This window comes from Crocuta crocuta, unplaced genomic scaffold (genome assembly GCF_008692635.1).
Source record: "Crocuta crocuta isolate KB4526 unplaced genomic scaffold, BGI_CrCroc_1.0 scaffold255, whole genome shotgun sequence".
In the NCBI taxonomy this organism is placed as follows: domain Eukaryota; kingdom Metazoa; phylum Chordata; class Mammalia; order Carnivora; family Hyaenidae; genus Crocuta; species Crocuta crocuta.
In genome coordinates, this window is record NW_027530670.1 from 549,467 (window position 1) to 566,157 (window position 16,691).

At 35.0% G+C, this 16,691-nt stretch overlaps 1 protein-coding gene across 2 annotated transcripts in view; it reads left to right on the plus strand.

Moving 5' to 3' along the window:
- Positions 1 to 16,691, plus strand: part of SBF2 (SET binding factor 2) — a 499,779-nt gene that overhangs the window by 356,395 nt on the left and 126,693 nt on the right. For both annotated transcript variants that reach the window (XM_077769129.1, XM_077769130.1), the window contains exon 17: positions 9,629 to 9,697. In XM_077769129.1, the coding sequence (XP_077625255.1) occupies positions 9,629 to 9,697 (69 nt within the window). The remainder of the gene's footprint in view (positions 1 to 9,628; positions 9,698 to 16,691) is intronic.

The window sequence follows — 16,691 nt, forward strand, 5'->3', positions numbered from 1 at the left end:
GATCATGACCTGAGCCGAAGTCGGATGCTTAACCAACTGAGCCACCCAGGCGCCCCACATTGTCTTTTCTAAAAAGTCATAAAATTTTATTTAAAAAATATGTAGGTTACAGTTTTCACCATGTGCTGATTGTTGTAGAATTAAAGTATAAATCTGACTTTTATTTGGGTGAGGGAAAAGTCACATGATAGTTTACTTTGCATTTGGCTTTTATAGCACTTTCCTAAAGACCAATTTTGTAAAAATTTTATAGCCTTCATTATTTTTCCCCAGGGACTCCCTTAATCCTTTGACATCAAATTGTTCTCTTTTAAAGCATGTGTAAAATCATCCTAACTGATTATCTTTTTTTTTTTTTTTACTTGATTTGACTCCGTTAGATTTTCCTTTGTTGGTATGATTTTATTTAGGCAATTCTTTGGCATCACTATGGTACGTTTCAGACATCCTATCTTGTACTGGCACATATTTACCTTGATGTGATTTATTTGGATTAGCAGAGATAGATGCCAATGTTAATCAAGAAGGTATGTTTCAGTGGAGACTGATTTGATGATGGTGATGATGATGGTGGTGATGATGTATTCTTTTTGTCTTGTTCAAAAGAATACATTTGGTAGAGTCATTGTGATGTTGAATATACCTATAATTCATTCATTTTCACTTTCATGTAGTATTCCTTTATATCACTATACCACATTTTATTCATTTTTCCAAATACCTTTTTTTCATTATATTTGACACAAGACTCTTTACAGATGAAGAATAACTTCATTATTCATTTTACTTTCTCCTACCAACTTTCTCTGTTTTCTATTTGCAGCACCCTGTCAGGCATATTTTAGAAACTTTGACTTGATTCCCTGTATTTCTTAATTGTCTTAAATTACTGAAGATAGAGATAGAATAAAAGGATACCATTATGAGAATATGAGAAATTATCTTTTAGCCCTTCTTTTATATCTTAATTTTAGCTAAGCACATTTTGAAATTTCAGTTGCTTTTTTATAGATGTAATATAGTTTCAAACTGCCTTGGGGATACTATTTATAATTACTAGAAAATATCTTCTTTAGTCTGAATTATATGTTTTCCACAGATGCTATTTTTAGATTCCATTTCATACTTTTTTGCATTTGAGAGGCAAGAGAACATAGAGGTTTAAAGCACGAATCCTAGAGTGAGACTACCTGGGTTTGAATTCTGGCTCTGCCATTCATAGCCTTGTAACCTCTGAGAGGCTTAGTGCCTTCATCAACAAAATGGATATAATTAATTACAGTATCTACTTCCTAGAGATGTGAAAATTCAGTGAAATAATTTATATAAATTCAAATTTAAAGCATGTCTGGTACTTTGTAAGCAGTCAATAAATGTTAGCTGTTACTACTCTATGCCAGGTGCAGTGTTCTAGTTTCCAGGCATATAAAATTAAAGCAGACTTGGGCCATTCACTCAAAAACTTATAACAAAGATTGATATTATTTGTCAAGCCTAGCACTCATGTTCCATCCCAGTGAGAGTCATGGTACGTATTAAATAACCATAGTGGTTTAAAATTGTGATATATTCTCTGTTGGTATATAAATTAACTTAGCATTAAAATATAACCTGAAGCTGAAACTATAGTGGGAGCCCTTTTGCTTATTTTGTGCTTAGTACTAATATTTGGAAAGGGTAGGAACATATAGGGGCATACATATGGAAGTGCAAGGGGCAAGAGTGTAAATGACAAAGCAAGGCATGCATGGTATTCCTAGGGAATATACATGCTGTAGGAATTACTGTGATGTGGAATAGGCGGTAAATAAAGCAGAGCTTTATTACTCCTTTGTAGTAGGAGGGCCATTTGGTTCATTGGGTTTGGAAATGGGTCCACATCATGGAGGGCTTACAAGCCTGGCTCAAGAGTTTGGTTATTATCCTGTAATGGTCAGAGATTTTTGAACAGGAGAGTATTATATTATAAAAAGATATTTTTGGCTATGGTAGTTTAATTTTTGTCCCTATGTGGAAGATATTTGTATTCTCAATGTTTTGGACAATTCAGAAAAACTTCTGAGTTATATCTAATCTCAACTCTAAAGAAGAGTCAATTCTGTAAGACATTATGTCTCTCAATCTCACTTTTTCTTTAATATTTAAATATTTTATTTTTGAGAGATTCCCAAGTTTTGTGAAATAGGAATGCTAGGCCATGACAGTTCAAAGGTGTGCAGATTAAAAGTATGAAATAATTGAGGGTAATGGGAAATTAAGATTGCAGGGCTCACTCTTCAATTGTAGCCAGAAAATTAAAGGTAAACAACATAGCAAACTTCAGAATAAAACATGTATAAGTATTCAAGTCCTTGCAAGTTTATAAATTGCCTGTTATGTCTGCAACTACATTGCTATTATGTGGCCAAAGCACATGGGACTTCAGGATGTGTATTTATGGACTGATTGCCCAACAGATAACTGCACTATTCTGGAATGCTATTGCTAGCTATGTCAATAGTTTCAGACTTATTGTTTTAAAATTTTTCCATTTTTCAACCTAATTAACTTAGAATGTCTCTAACGTGATTTGCAAAGAATTTTATATTTATATTTTGCAATCAGCATTTGACTGGCGCTCAGGTTTGAGACATGCACTACAATGTGTAAACATTTTCTACGATAATAAAGAGTTCCTAAATGTTTTATGATTGCCTGTTCCCTGCTAATTGGTCATGGATTGAAAATCCCCATTGTTTAATTTTTTTTAATTTGTGGGAAATTTTTATAAATGAGTGTGTGGGGCTCCATATCACAGCTGTTGTCATTTAAAGTTTGGACAGCATCATTACAAATGAAGCCCTGCTGTGAAATCAAAGTCAAAAGGCATCTTGGCATCCCAACCATTTCCTTAGGAGAAGATTACAGCTCAAGTCTGTTGAATTTTATTGCTTTGGGCCCCATGACAGTCTTCAGAAACATGCAAGGCATTTCTGTTAAAGAAACTCAGATGTGCTAGGACACAGGGGATGACATTCTTGTGCATAGCAGCGTCTTAGGCAAGGGGTAAGGAATAAGGAAGAAAAAGATGATTCACACTTTTTGTTGTGTTCTGGGGTTATTTTATAAAGTCTGTGGAAGTGATTGAGAACAAAGAGTGAGTGATACCATACAGAAAAAAGGTGTGATATTTTCCTACATGGCCTGACTATATATATATAATATTTTTTTACAGCTTTATTGAGGTATGATTGACAAAATTGTAATATATTTAAAACATACAACATGACAGTTTATATAGTACACATTGTGAAAGGATTGCCATAGTTAATTAAGTAACACATCTATCACTTCACATATTCATATATTTGCCTTTTGGCGGGGCAAGAATACTTAAGTTCTGTTTTCTCAGCAAATTTCATTTATACAACTATACTCACTATCAACTATACTCACCATGTTTTACATTAGATTCTCGGACCTTATCATCTTACAATTAAAAGTTTGTACCTTTTAGTAACATTTGCCCATTTTCCCCACATCCCAACCCCTGGCAAACAACCCATTCTACTCTGTTACTGAGATCAACTTTTTTTTTAAGTTCCATCTATAGGTAATGTCATGCAGTATTTGTCTTTCTCTGTCCAGCTTACTTCACTTACCATAATACCCTCTACATGCATCCACATTGTTGCAAATGACAGGATTTCTGTCTTTTTTAAGGCTTAATAATATTCTAGTGTGTGTGTGTGTGTGTGTGTGTGTGTGTGTGTGTGTGTGTATATACCACATTTTCTTTATCTAGTCATCCATTGATGGACACTTAGGTTGTTCCATATTCTGGTTGTTGTGAGTAATGCTTCATTGAACATGGAAATACAGATAATCTCTTCAAGTTAAGGGGTTCATTTCTTTCAAATATATACCCACAAGTGAGATTGCTGGCTCCTGTGGTACTTACATTTTTAATTTCTTGGGGAACCTCCTTACTGTTTTCCATAGTAGCTGTCCCAATTTACATTCCCACCAACAGTATATTTCACATACTCACCAGCACCCATAATTACTTGTCTTTTTTTAGCATTATTTTTTAAATGTTTATTTATTTAGAGAAAGAGAGTGTGAGTGGGGAAGGGGCAGAGAAAAAAAGGGAAAGAGAGAATCCCAAGCAGGCTCCATGCTCAATGAGGAGCCCAACGTGGGCCTCCATCCCTCCAGCCATGAGGTCATGACCTGAGCCTAAGTCAAGAGTTGGACGCTTAACTAACTAAGCCATCCAGGTGCTGGACTTGTCTTTTTGATAATAGCCTTTCTAATAGAGATAAAGTGATATTTCATTGTGGTTTTGATATGCATTTCCCTGATGATTAACAATGTTGAGTACCTTTTTATGTACCCACTGACCACTTGTATGTCTTCTTTAGAAAAATGTCTGTTCCATTCCTTCTTATTTTTAATTGGGTTATTTGAGGGGCTTTTTAAAATTGTTTTTGCAGGGTTTTTTATTTGTTTTGCTTTTTGGCTGTATAAAACTCCTTCTTTTCTCCTAGGAGTTTTATAGTTTCAGGTCTTATGTTCAAGCCTTTAATCCATTTTTAGTTCATTTTTGTGTATAGTATAAGATAGGGATCCAGTTTCATTCATCTGCATGTAGATATCTGGTTTTCCCAGCCCGACTGTATCTTAAAATAAAAACCTAAATGTGCCTCCAAGGTAATGACAGCCTTCAAAATCATCTCTCGGTTGATTATATCATATTTTTGAAGCGAGTTTTAATTGATTGGTACTCCTCATTCTTCTTCTCTTCCCTCTTTCCCTTACTCCTCCTTTATTTCTCTCTCCCCCTCTGCTTGTTACTCCTCTCTCCTCTTCCTTTTCTCTTCCTTTCTAATACAGTCTTTTCTACTAGTATGTCTGAGAGATGCTATTCAGTTAGTTCTATTATTCACTCTTTTTATGTTTAAAGTTCATTTTCCAGAAATTAAAACGGAAGGTCACTTAATCTAAGTTAAGATCTATCCAACCAGTAACCTGACTCCAGCAGTCATTTCCAAAGACACATCATGCATGAATATGGTTGTCGCTCATATTTTAAGGATGTGTTCCATTCAGCCGTGGATTTATCTCAGCCCTATAAAATGTGTTACTTGTTATCTGTTTTCCCTTTTGAAATAGTTTCCTGAATTCATTGACTATGAAGTACCTTCCATATAATGGATAATGTTTATTGAATAAATGCAGATTGTTATCCCAAGGAATATCCTGCTAACTAAACACTCATTCTGGAAATCTAAGACTTAGCAAGATAATTTGTTTCTACTGGTCTTTCTGCCTTTGACAGTCTGGAAAAGATATATATCATTCATTAGCTTTCCATAAACATTGATACTGCTTCTTATTCACTGCTATAAAAATACCACCATAGAGCTAATGGTTTAGTAAAGTGTCAGAAAAGTAAATAGATAATTACAGTATGGTATGCTATGCTAAGTATTTCCTAACCTCAGTGATAATATACATTGAATATTTGCTATGTGCCAGGTACAATTTTAAGTATTTACTTGTATTACTGATTTTTAACTTAATTGTATTGTGATCTGACAACCATATCTGTATGTTATTAATCTTCTAAAATTTACTGAGAGTTCTTTTATGGCCAAGTGTAAAATCAAGTTTTCTAAATTCACCTGAATGGGGTTAGAGTATAAATAGATCAAGTAGTTTTTTGTACATAGTGTTATATATATATATCCATTAGCTCTAAGTTTTTTTACATCTTCCACACTTATTTTTCTACCTGCTTGAAAATACTGACAGTGGTATTTTAAAATCTTTCAATGCGATTGTGAATTTATCTATATTTTTTATATGTCTGTCAGTTTTTGCTTTACATGTTTTCAGTTGAAGGATAAGCTAATTAGGTTTAAATACATTTAAAGTTGTTATATGTTTCTGATAAATTGAGCTGTTTTATATAATGCTTCTGTTTATTTCTTGTAATGCCTTTTTCCATAAGATTGTTTTATATGATTGTCAATATAGATATCTCAACTTATTTTGTTATTTGCTTGGTAAATCTTTTCCCATTCTTTTAACTTTTGTGTATCCTTTTAAACAACAAATATTTGGAGTCTAATTTTTTTTATTCAGTGATAATCTTTGCCTTTTAGCAAGAATATTTGGTTCATTTCTGCTATTATAATTTTGTTTCTACCATCTTTTTTTCTTATTTTCTCATTGTTTCTCATTAGGGGGATCTTTTCCTCTTTCTTGCTTTCCTTTGGGTTGTAAGTTTTTGTGTTTGTTTTCCTCTCCATGTTTTTATCCATTAGATTTAAAGTGGTAACCCATTCTATATTCCTTTGGCAATAATATTTTTTTCTTTTCAAATTTTTATTTAAACTCCAGTGAGTTCACATACAGTACTTCATCACTTATGTATAATACCCAGTGTTCATCATAATAAGAACACTCCTAATACCGATCAGCCATCTAACCCATGCCCCACTTATCTCCCAACATCAACCTTCAGTTTGTTCTCTATCTTTAAGTCTCTTTTGGTTTGTTTCCCTCTCTCTTTTTTTCCTTTCTTCCCCCTCCCATATTTTCATCTGTTTTGTTCCTTAAATTCCACAAATGAGTGCAGACATACAGTATTATGGTAACATATGGTTCGTGAGTTTAAGCCCTGCATCGAGCTCACTACCGTCAGCACAGAGCCTGCTTCCGATCCTTTGTCCCTCTCTGCCCCTCCCCAACTCATTCCCTCTCTCTCTCTCTCTCAAAATAAATAAACTTATAGAAAATAAAAAATAATAAAGAAGAGTTAATGCTTATTCTTCTCAAACTATTCCAAAAAATAGAAGAGGAAGGAAAACTTACACATTCATTCTATGAGACCAGCATTACCAAAACCAGGTAAAGACTTCACTAAAAAAGAGAACTACAGGCCAATATCCCTAATGAATATGGATGCAGAAATTCTCAATAAAATACTAACAAACCAAATCCAACAATACATTAAAAAAAACATTTACCACAATCAAGTGGGATTTATTCTTGGGCTTCAAGGGTGAGTCAGTATTTGCATATCAATCAATGTGATATTAATAAAAGAAAGGATAAGAACCATTTGATCATTTCAGTAGATGAAAAAACATTAGACAAAGTACAATATCCATTCATGATAAAAACTCAAAAAAGTAGGTGTAGAGGGAACATACCTCAACATATTGAAGGGCATATATGAAAAATCCACAGTTAATATTATCCTCAGTGGGGAAAAACTGAGAGCTTTTCCTGCATGGTCAGGAACAAGAGAAGGATGTCTACTCTCACCACTTTTATTTAACAGAGTACTAAAAGTTCCAGCCATCGCAATCAGACAACAAAAAGGAAAAAAAAAGCATCCAAATTGGCAAGGAAGAAGTCAAAAACTTTCACTGTTTGCAGACAACATGATACTCTATATAGAAAACCTGAAAACCTCCACCAAAAAACTGCTAGAACTGACATACAAATTCGGTAAAGTCCCAGAATGCAAAATCCAACATAGATATCTGTTGCATTTCTGTACACCAGTAATGAAGCAGCAGAAAAAGAAATCAAGGAATCGATCCCATTTGCAATTGTACCCAAAACAGTAAGATACCTAGGAAGAAATCTAACCAAAGAGGTAAGACCTATACTCTGAAAACTATAAAACACTGATGAAAGAAACTGAAGATGACACAAAGAAGTGGAAAAACATTCCATGTTCTAGGATTGGAAGAACAAATATTGTTAAATGTTTATACTACCCAAAGCAATCTACACATTTAATGCAATCCCTATCAAAGTACCAACAGCATTTTTTTACAGAGCTAGAGCAAACAATCCTAAAATTTGTATGGAACCACAAAGCAATCTTAAAGAAGAAAAGCAAAGCTGAAGGCATCAGAATTCTGGACTTCAAGCTATAGTGCAAAGTTGTAGTGATCAAAACAATATGGTACTGGCACAAAAATAGACACATAGATAAATAGAACAGAATAGAAAACCCAGAACTGGACCCACAACTATATGGTCAGTTAACATTTGACAAAGCATGAAAGAATGTCCAATGGAAAAAAATTATCTTCAACAAATGGTGTTGGGAAAATTGTTCAGTTGGGAAAACTGAAAAATAACATACAAAAAAGATGAACTTGGACCACTTTCTCACACCATACACAAAAATATATTCAAAACAGATTAGAGACCTAAATATGAGACTTGAAACCAAAAAATCCTAGAGGAGAAGATAGGCAGTAACCTCTTTGACATCAGCTGTAGCAACTTCTTACTAGATATGTCTCCTGAGGCAAGGGAAACAAAAAGGAAAAATAAACTATTGGGACTTCATCAAAATAAAATGTTTCTGCACAGCAAAGGAAAACAGTCAACAAAACTAAAAGACAGCCTAAAGAATGAGATATTTGCCAGTGACATTTCTGATCAAGGGTTAGTATCCAAAATATACAAAAATCTTATAAAACTCAACACCCAAAAAATGCATAATCCAGCTAAAAAATGGTCAGAAGACACAAACAGACATTTCTCCAAAAGACCTACAGATGACCAACAGACACGTGAAAAGATGCTCAATATCACTTATCGTCAGGGAAATGTAAATCAAGACTACAATGAGATGTCACCTCACATCGATCAGAATAGCTAAAGTAAAACCACAAGAAACAACAGTTGCTGGCAAGAATGTGGAGAAAGGGGAACCCCCTTGCCACTGTTCGTGTGAATGCAAACTGGTGCCTCCATTCTGGAAAATAGTATGGAGTTTCCTCAAAAAGTTAAAAATAGGACTTACACTAAGATCCAGCAATTGCACTAATAGGTATTTATCCAAAAAATAATAATTCAAAGGGTTACATTCACCCTGATGTTTATAGCATTATCTACAATAGCCAAACTATGGAAGGACCCCAAATGTCTAATCAACTGATGAATGGATAAAGAAAAAGTGATATATATACATATAAATGTACATATATACATTGGAATATTACTCGGCCATATCCTTGCCATTTGCAAGGATATTTGGAGCTAAAGAGTATTATGCTAGTGAAATAAGTCAGTCAGAGGAAGATACCAAATCATGTCACTTATATGTGGAATTTAAGAAACAAAATAAAGAGGGGAAAAGTGAGGGAGGCAAACCCAGAAACAGACTCTTAGAGAAACAGAAACTACAGAGAACAAACTGATGGTCACCAGAAGGGAGATGGGTAGGGGGATGGGTGAAATAGGTGATGGGGATTAAGGAGTGTACTTGTGATGAACAGGGAATATTGTATGTAAGTGATGAATCACTAAATTCTACACCTGAAACTAATATTATGCCATATATTAACTAAATGGAATTTAAATAAAAACTTAAAAATATTTCCCAAATTTTTAAAATCTCTTTTCTAAAATAATGTGCTTCAAGGACAGGTTTTTGGTTCTTTTTTTTTTTTTTTTTTCAACTTTACCTAAGTAAGACTTAGTGACAGTTTGGAATAAAAGTAAAAACCCATTCAGACAGTAAACAATATGTACTAGATTTTTGTTTCCATATATTTGTTATTTCTGGTAAATGTCCTAAAAATGCTCATTTCTCTTTGTTTTCTTTAAGGATTGTTCAAGTTTAGAAGAATATAACATTGCTGCAGCATTACTTCCTTTGACCAGTGCTTTCTACAGGGTAAGTTTCATTGATCTATGCATAAGCTCATTATAATTTACATAAATATATGTAGTTTGATTTATCATAAAACTACATGAATCTTGTCCCCTTGTATGTCTAACATACATCTGTAGCCATATTTATTGCATACAGTTGACCCTTGAACAACATATTTTTGAACTACATGGGTCCACTTATTTGTGGATTTTTTCCAGTACAGTACTGCAAATGTATTTTCTCTCCCTTATGATTTTCTTAACAGCATTTTATATAGTTTACTGTAAGCATACAATATATAATACACATAACATACAAAATACATATTCCCCATATCAACCTGAGCCAGTAGATCATGGACAAAGTATATGAGTTGTAGCAGTATATGGCATCCTATATTACCTTCAGAGTGTAATGACTAATGCTTCATTTTTGTCTCAATCTTAGAGAAATTTCTCTTGTGGCCAGCCCTAACCCTGGAATGGAAAGACATTTCTGAGAAATGTTGTCTTAGTTTATTTTACACAGTGCAAAACCATCACATTGGTTTCAGTTTTGTGAGGTTTTAATTAGCTAATAAGTTGGGCTAAATTCCATACTATTTCCCTGTCTTATCAAACTTAATAAATCAAATTTATGTTTTAGGGGTGGGTTTATGGATTTAATTCTTTGTTGTTGGCTTGGTCTGATTTGCTTTAGTTTGGGCATGGATTAGGAGCCAGTGACCACACCAGTTATATGAGCAGGAAAAATTTAACAAGTTATTAAGTAGTAACAGGGGATCAGCTGCTAAGAAGTAAAGAGAATTCTAAACAACACAGGAATATCAGATGTAGGCAGCAACTGCTACCTCTTGGGCTCAGGCAGAGTACCCAAGAAAAGAGCAAACTTGGAAGAAGGCTCCTCCCCAACAAGACTTGTGATTCCAACCTTGTTGGAGAGGTGTTGATTTGGCCACTAGATTGCATAGAAGTTCACTGAGGTGCCACAGACCAGAGCTGGTAAGCAGGAAACTGTCTGCTGGAGTTCTGGCAGGACTTGCTGGGAATCCCCCTTACTAGAGTGCCAGTGAAACTTGATAGGAAGCAAACCCTCCATCTGGAGTACCACTGAAACTCCACAGTGGTAATGTAATCACTTCGGGGTATCCCACATGCCACTAGCAGGTGCATGCCATAGGAACTAAAGGACAAAGCACACCAGAACCAGGAAAAGAAACTCCTTTCTTTTCCTTCAGCACCCTATACTGATAAAACTTAATATTGTGACAGATGGTAAAAGAGAAATGTTTACAAGTCCAGCTCCAATGCCACAAAGTAGGGCAAAGAAACGTAGATTTGGAGGAAAGAGATATTACATTGATAACTGACATAGAGGGCATGGGGGGGAGGTGAGGGTGGATCATACCAGTTCATAGATGCTTTCTAAAATTTTAACTTATAGGAAATTATTTCTGGTGCATAATTCAGGAAAATTCTGTACGTATAAATTGCATTATCCTAGACACACATTGGCAAATGAACCATGTTCATACTGTTCAACCAGTATAAATTCCTGGGCCTGGTTCAGCATGCTTCACAGAATGGACTCAGCTGAGTGTCTTACTTAAACTTACTTTGAAAATATTTTAATAATATTTATTAGTCTTTTTTTCAATACAACAAAAGTTTATTGAACATCTCAATATACAAAGTTACTATGCCAGGCAACAATACGGGCAGCCACATGAGTGAAACATTTGACATGCCGCGAGGAGTTTATTAGTCTTTCTAATAAAACAAATAATAAGCAAGAAATCAAACTGGTCCACAGTTCCACCAACTGGATGGACATTTCCTTAAATAAAATACATAGCTTTGGTTAGAACAATCAGATACTACAGAAACATATAAAGTGCAAGACAAAAGCTGCCTTTCCCACCTCTACCCCATATCCTCTGACAGTTGACTTCTTGGTTAAAAAAAAGTCATGCATTATTGCCAGCAGATAAAATTATCTTTTTTTTTTTTTTTTTGAGAGAGAGAGACAGAACATGAGTGGGGGAGGGGCAGAGAGAGAGGGGGAAACACAGAATCTGAAGCAGGCTCCAGGCTCTGAGCTGTCAGCACAGAGCCCCATGTGGGGCTCGAACCCATGAACTATGAGATCATGACCTGAGCCAAAGTCAGACGCTTAACCGACTGATCCACCCAGGCGCCCCTAAAATTATCTTTTTAAACTAATCAAACCATTCACAGTGTTTTCTCACCTTGCTTTTTTCATTTAATAGCATATCTTGGAGATCTTTCCGTATAACACTAATACCTAATTATTTTTGGATGACTACATTTATTTTTTTCTTCTTAATGAAAAGATTGTGTGTGTGTGTGTGAGTGTGTGTGTGTGTATTTACCATAAGCATAAGGGCAGAATATTTCATTGACTCACATGAAATGTAATGTTTATTGTTTAGAGCTTTACTTTGTGTAAAAATATACCGTGATGTTTCACTTGTAACATTATCTATCTTGGATCCTTGGGAATTTTTTATGCTACAGTCACCACAATTTGGGGGTTTTTCCCTCTCTAGTTCTGTCACTTTTCTCTACCTTTAATGAGTTGTATGTAACTCATGCTTCTTTAACTTATGAAGCCTTTCTTCAAGGTGGTACTTTAACAGGCAGGTTTAAATTGTTAAGGATCACTTGAATGGTGAAAAATAATGTAATCATTTACATTTGTATCATGTTTAGCATTTATATGATGCTTTCACTCTCAGTTCAGCAGACAGTAGGTATGGCAAGCCCTGTGCTTGTTTGTTGCAGAGTTGCAGGTGACTAGCACATAGTCCTTACCCTGAAGAAACCATATTGTCTAAAGGCCTTTCATATTCATTAATCAGCTATGGACAGCGGAACATTTCACAGTTCCTGAATAACATTGGGCTACGCTTTGTTTACTTACGAGGTCCTTTTATTAAAAAATCATGTTTGTTAAATTAAGAGCCAGAATATATACTCAAAGTGTAAAGCAGGGGTTCTTGTCTAAATGTCACTTTTTTGGAATAAAAAGAATTAAAGACTAAGCTGAAACCCAGTAGAGCAGAAATAGAACTAAAATAGGATACCCTTTTATTACTCTTTCCCAATGATAGCAGTGAGTAATAGTGAAGGTCCTTCATCATGAGCCACTGTGTAATGTCCTCTCCTCCAAGATCCATATATCTTAGAGCTACCCTATTGTAGTTCTTAATCACCCAGGTAATCTAGAGAGTGCCCTAGAGTCTATCAAACTGTGATAGATCCCTTCTTTTTACTTCTTTGAGGCGTATCAGTTGGTTACCAGTGCTCAAAATGACTCCCAGAAAAACTGATGCTTTCTTCCCTGGTACTCATTGTAGTTTGTGTTTACCGTGGGAAGAAATAGAAATACCCAATTTATCTTAAATTCAAGCCCCCTGAAATGATACCTTCTCAAATTGCAAAAATCTCCCATATACAGATGGCACTTTGAGGATGATTTATTATTTATGATTTACTTCATAAGGGTATTATTCACTCTCTCATTCTCAATAGAAGTAGATTTATGTCCTCTTTAAAATTCTCATTTCATTCAGTGTGTAAAAAAGTCTTCCCTAGCATCCAGCCACATGGAAGGTTCATATTTGTTAACAGGTTTATTGAGGTATGATTTTATATACCGTAAAATTCACTCATTTTAAGTGTACATTTTAATAATTTTTCTTATATTTACAGATTTGCACAACTATCACACCATCTAATTTTAGGAAATTTCCATCATTTCAAAAAAAAACCCTCCTGCCCTTTTGCAGTCATTTCTCATTCCCAGGCAACCACTAATATACCTTCTGTTCCTATAAATTTGCCTTTTTTTGGACATTTCATATAAATGTAATAATATATGTTCGTTCCTTTATGTCTGGCTTCTCTCACTGAGTATAACTCACATGTTATTAGAAGATTTCTTTAGGACTGTTAATTATTAATTAAGAATTTTCCATGCCAGAGTACTTAGGTCACTTTCTGTATTGTTTCAAATTGTATCTAATTCAAGGTGTAATATATGATTAATTCTTTTTATTTTTTTTTAAATTTTTTTAATGTTTTATTTATTTCTGGGGGGGGAGAGAGAGAGAGCGAGCGAGTAGGGGACCAACTAAGCCACCCAGGCGCCCCTGATTAATTCTTTTTAAATAAATATATCAGAAAAATGTGAAATGTAAGACATAATTTTATAGCTATTTAGTTTCTTTGTTGCCAGATTGTAACTTTTGCTTATATAGCCTAAATGAACATCCACTTATCTGATTGTATATAAATTTGAGAGCTAGGTATTATTTCCACTTCAAAATATAAAAGCTAAAGGCAGGGAGGTTATTCAGGATGATATGATAGAAAAATCTGTTGACTACTACCTGAAAAAAGTCACATGTGTAAACCTAGCTTACCAATCAGTTAGAGAAACTGTGAACATTGAAGCACAGAGAAGCACAGAATTTCCTGAGCCATCTCCTGAGTGATGATCTTCTGCCACCAGACTTCTGCCACCAGACTTTATTTCTTCTCCCAACTCCTGTCCCCCAAAATGAGTAAACTAAAATCTGTTATCTGAGTCATTCATGTCAAAACCTGATATTCCTTTTGTTCTTTTTAAAGTTTATTTAATCTGGGAGAGAGCAAGAAAAAGAGAGAGAACACGCCTGATGGGAGGGAAGAAGCAGAGAGAGAGAGGGAGAGAGAATCCCAAGCAGGCTCTGCATGGTCAGCACAGAGCCTGACATGGGGCTCTATTTCAGGAACTAAGACCTGAGCCTAAATCAAGAGTCAGGACACACTGAGCCACCCAGGCATCTAAAACCTAGTATTTCTTTTCTTTTCTTTTCTTTTCTTTTCTTTTCTTTTCTTTTCTTTCTTTTCTTTTTTGGAATATAATTTATTGTCAAGTTACCTAACATACAGTGTATACAGTGTGCTCTTGGCTTCAGGAGTAGATTCCCATGATTCATCACTTAGATACAACACCCAGTGCTCATCTCAACAAATGCCCTCCTCAAAGCCTATCACCTATATTCCCCTTCCCCCCTTCAATCAACCCTCAGTTTGTTCTTTGTATTTAAGTTTCTTATGGTTTTCTCCCTCTTTGTTTGAAACTATTTTTCCCCTTCCCTTCCCCCATGGTCTTCTGTTAAGTTTCTCAAATTCCACATATGAGTGAAAACATATGATATTTGTCTTTCTCTGGCTGACTTATTTCACTTAGCATAATACCTGATATTTCTTGTGTAAACACATGAATTGAATAGAACATGGTAAAGAACAGAAATCCAGAGGAAGGTGATAGTAATAATCATGACAGCTAATACTTACTACCTAGTACAAGAAGCTACATTTGACATGTAGAGGGGCGCCTGGGTGGCTTAGTCGGTTAAGCATCCGACTTTCGCTTAGGTCATGATCTCGCGGTTCGTGGGTTCGAGCCCCGCGTCGGGCTCTGTGCTGACTGCCAGCTCAGAGCCTGGAGCCTATTTCAGAGTCTGTGTCTCCCTCTCCCTCTGACCCTCCCCTGCTCACACTGTCTCTCTCTCTCTCTCCTAGAAATAAATAAAAAATATTAAAAAAAAAAAAAAGAAGCTACATTTGACATGTAGTACTTAATCCAAATCAGTGAATACTATTCCCATTTCAAGATGAAGGAATCTATACCACTTAGCTAGTAAGTAGCAGAACCAGAACTCAAACTCAGTTCTGACTCCAAAGTTCATATTCTTTAACTACAATAAGATTCCCCAAGTGCGTCCCAATTTTTAGAGCATAATTCTAGGAACTTTTCATTTCTTGCTTAGAGTTACTGAAAAGACATCACTCCTGTCCCCTCATTTCTCCAATCAGGTTCATCCATATATCCAGCAAAGATATATCATTAAGCTTTGGCTTAGAGGGGGCAAAGTCAGGAAATACTGATTAATTGTGTGCTCTGGTTAATAAATAACTGTCTCATGCCATTGTATGTAAATCTCTAATCTCCACGTATTTCTAGTAGAAAACATACTAAGTACTCAAAATCATACCAGAGTCACTTTTGTACTTCTCTGATGATTTAGAAGATTTGAATAACTAATCATTAATATGGACCCTACCTGTCCTACTATAGAAATGACAGCTTATAGATCATTCTAACTGATGGAATCCAGATGAATCCACATTCATAGTATTAAGATTATTGACAGCAGAAAATCTTACAATAATATAAAAAATAGATATTTCATTAGTCCTTTTTTTTTCCTCTGTTGGTAAATATTTGACAAGAGAGGTTCTTAAAAAATCTACAAAATAGGAAAAGACTTTTGTTTTTCTTAAACTTCATGATCTGGATACATTGCATTTACTACAATAGATCTCAAAGGATTACATTTTTGGCAAAAAAAAAAATGGGGGGGTTACAAAAGGTCTTTTTTCATCTTTCTATTCTGTAAAATAAAATACTTAGCTTAAAAATAAGTTAGCAGAGAGAGTGAAGACAGGCATCAACCTGGGCTGAATCCAAATTTGGCCTGGAAAAGATATGAATGTGCTTATTACAGCAGATGCCTCCAGCACAGCAGAATTTTAGAATGGGCAGAGTGATAGTGTCTTGCTTTTATTTCCTCCCTTCATATTCTTCTTATTCTTTCAGACAACTTAGCATTCCTTCTCCCCCCTCTCAGCACAGCCTCTTGCTTCTCCCACTGTTTCTTTCCAGTTTTAGATGACTCCTCCTTTTCTCCTAGTCCTGGAAAAGCCCTGCTTCTGAGAAACTGTGAATTATTATAACACTTTGTAATTACTATTCTTTATTAATATTAGTTTGTCTTCACTGTTTAAGCTAGTGGTATAAGGCAACTGTGGAGTTTGAAGATTTGAAGAAACATGGTAACTTATAAATGTAAAGTTACATTAACCAGCTGGTAGAAAATTGTATTTCACCTGCCTCCTTTGTGTAGAACCCCATACTAGGCATTGGATGAGTTGCAGTGATG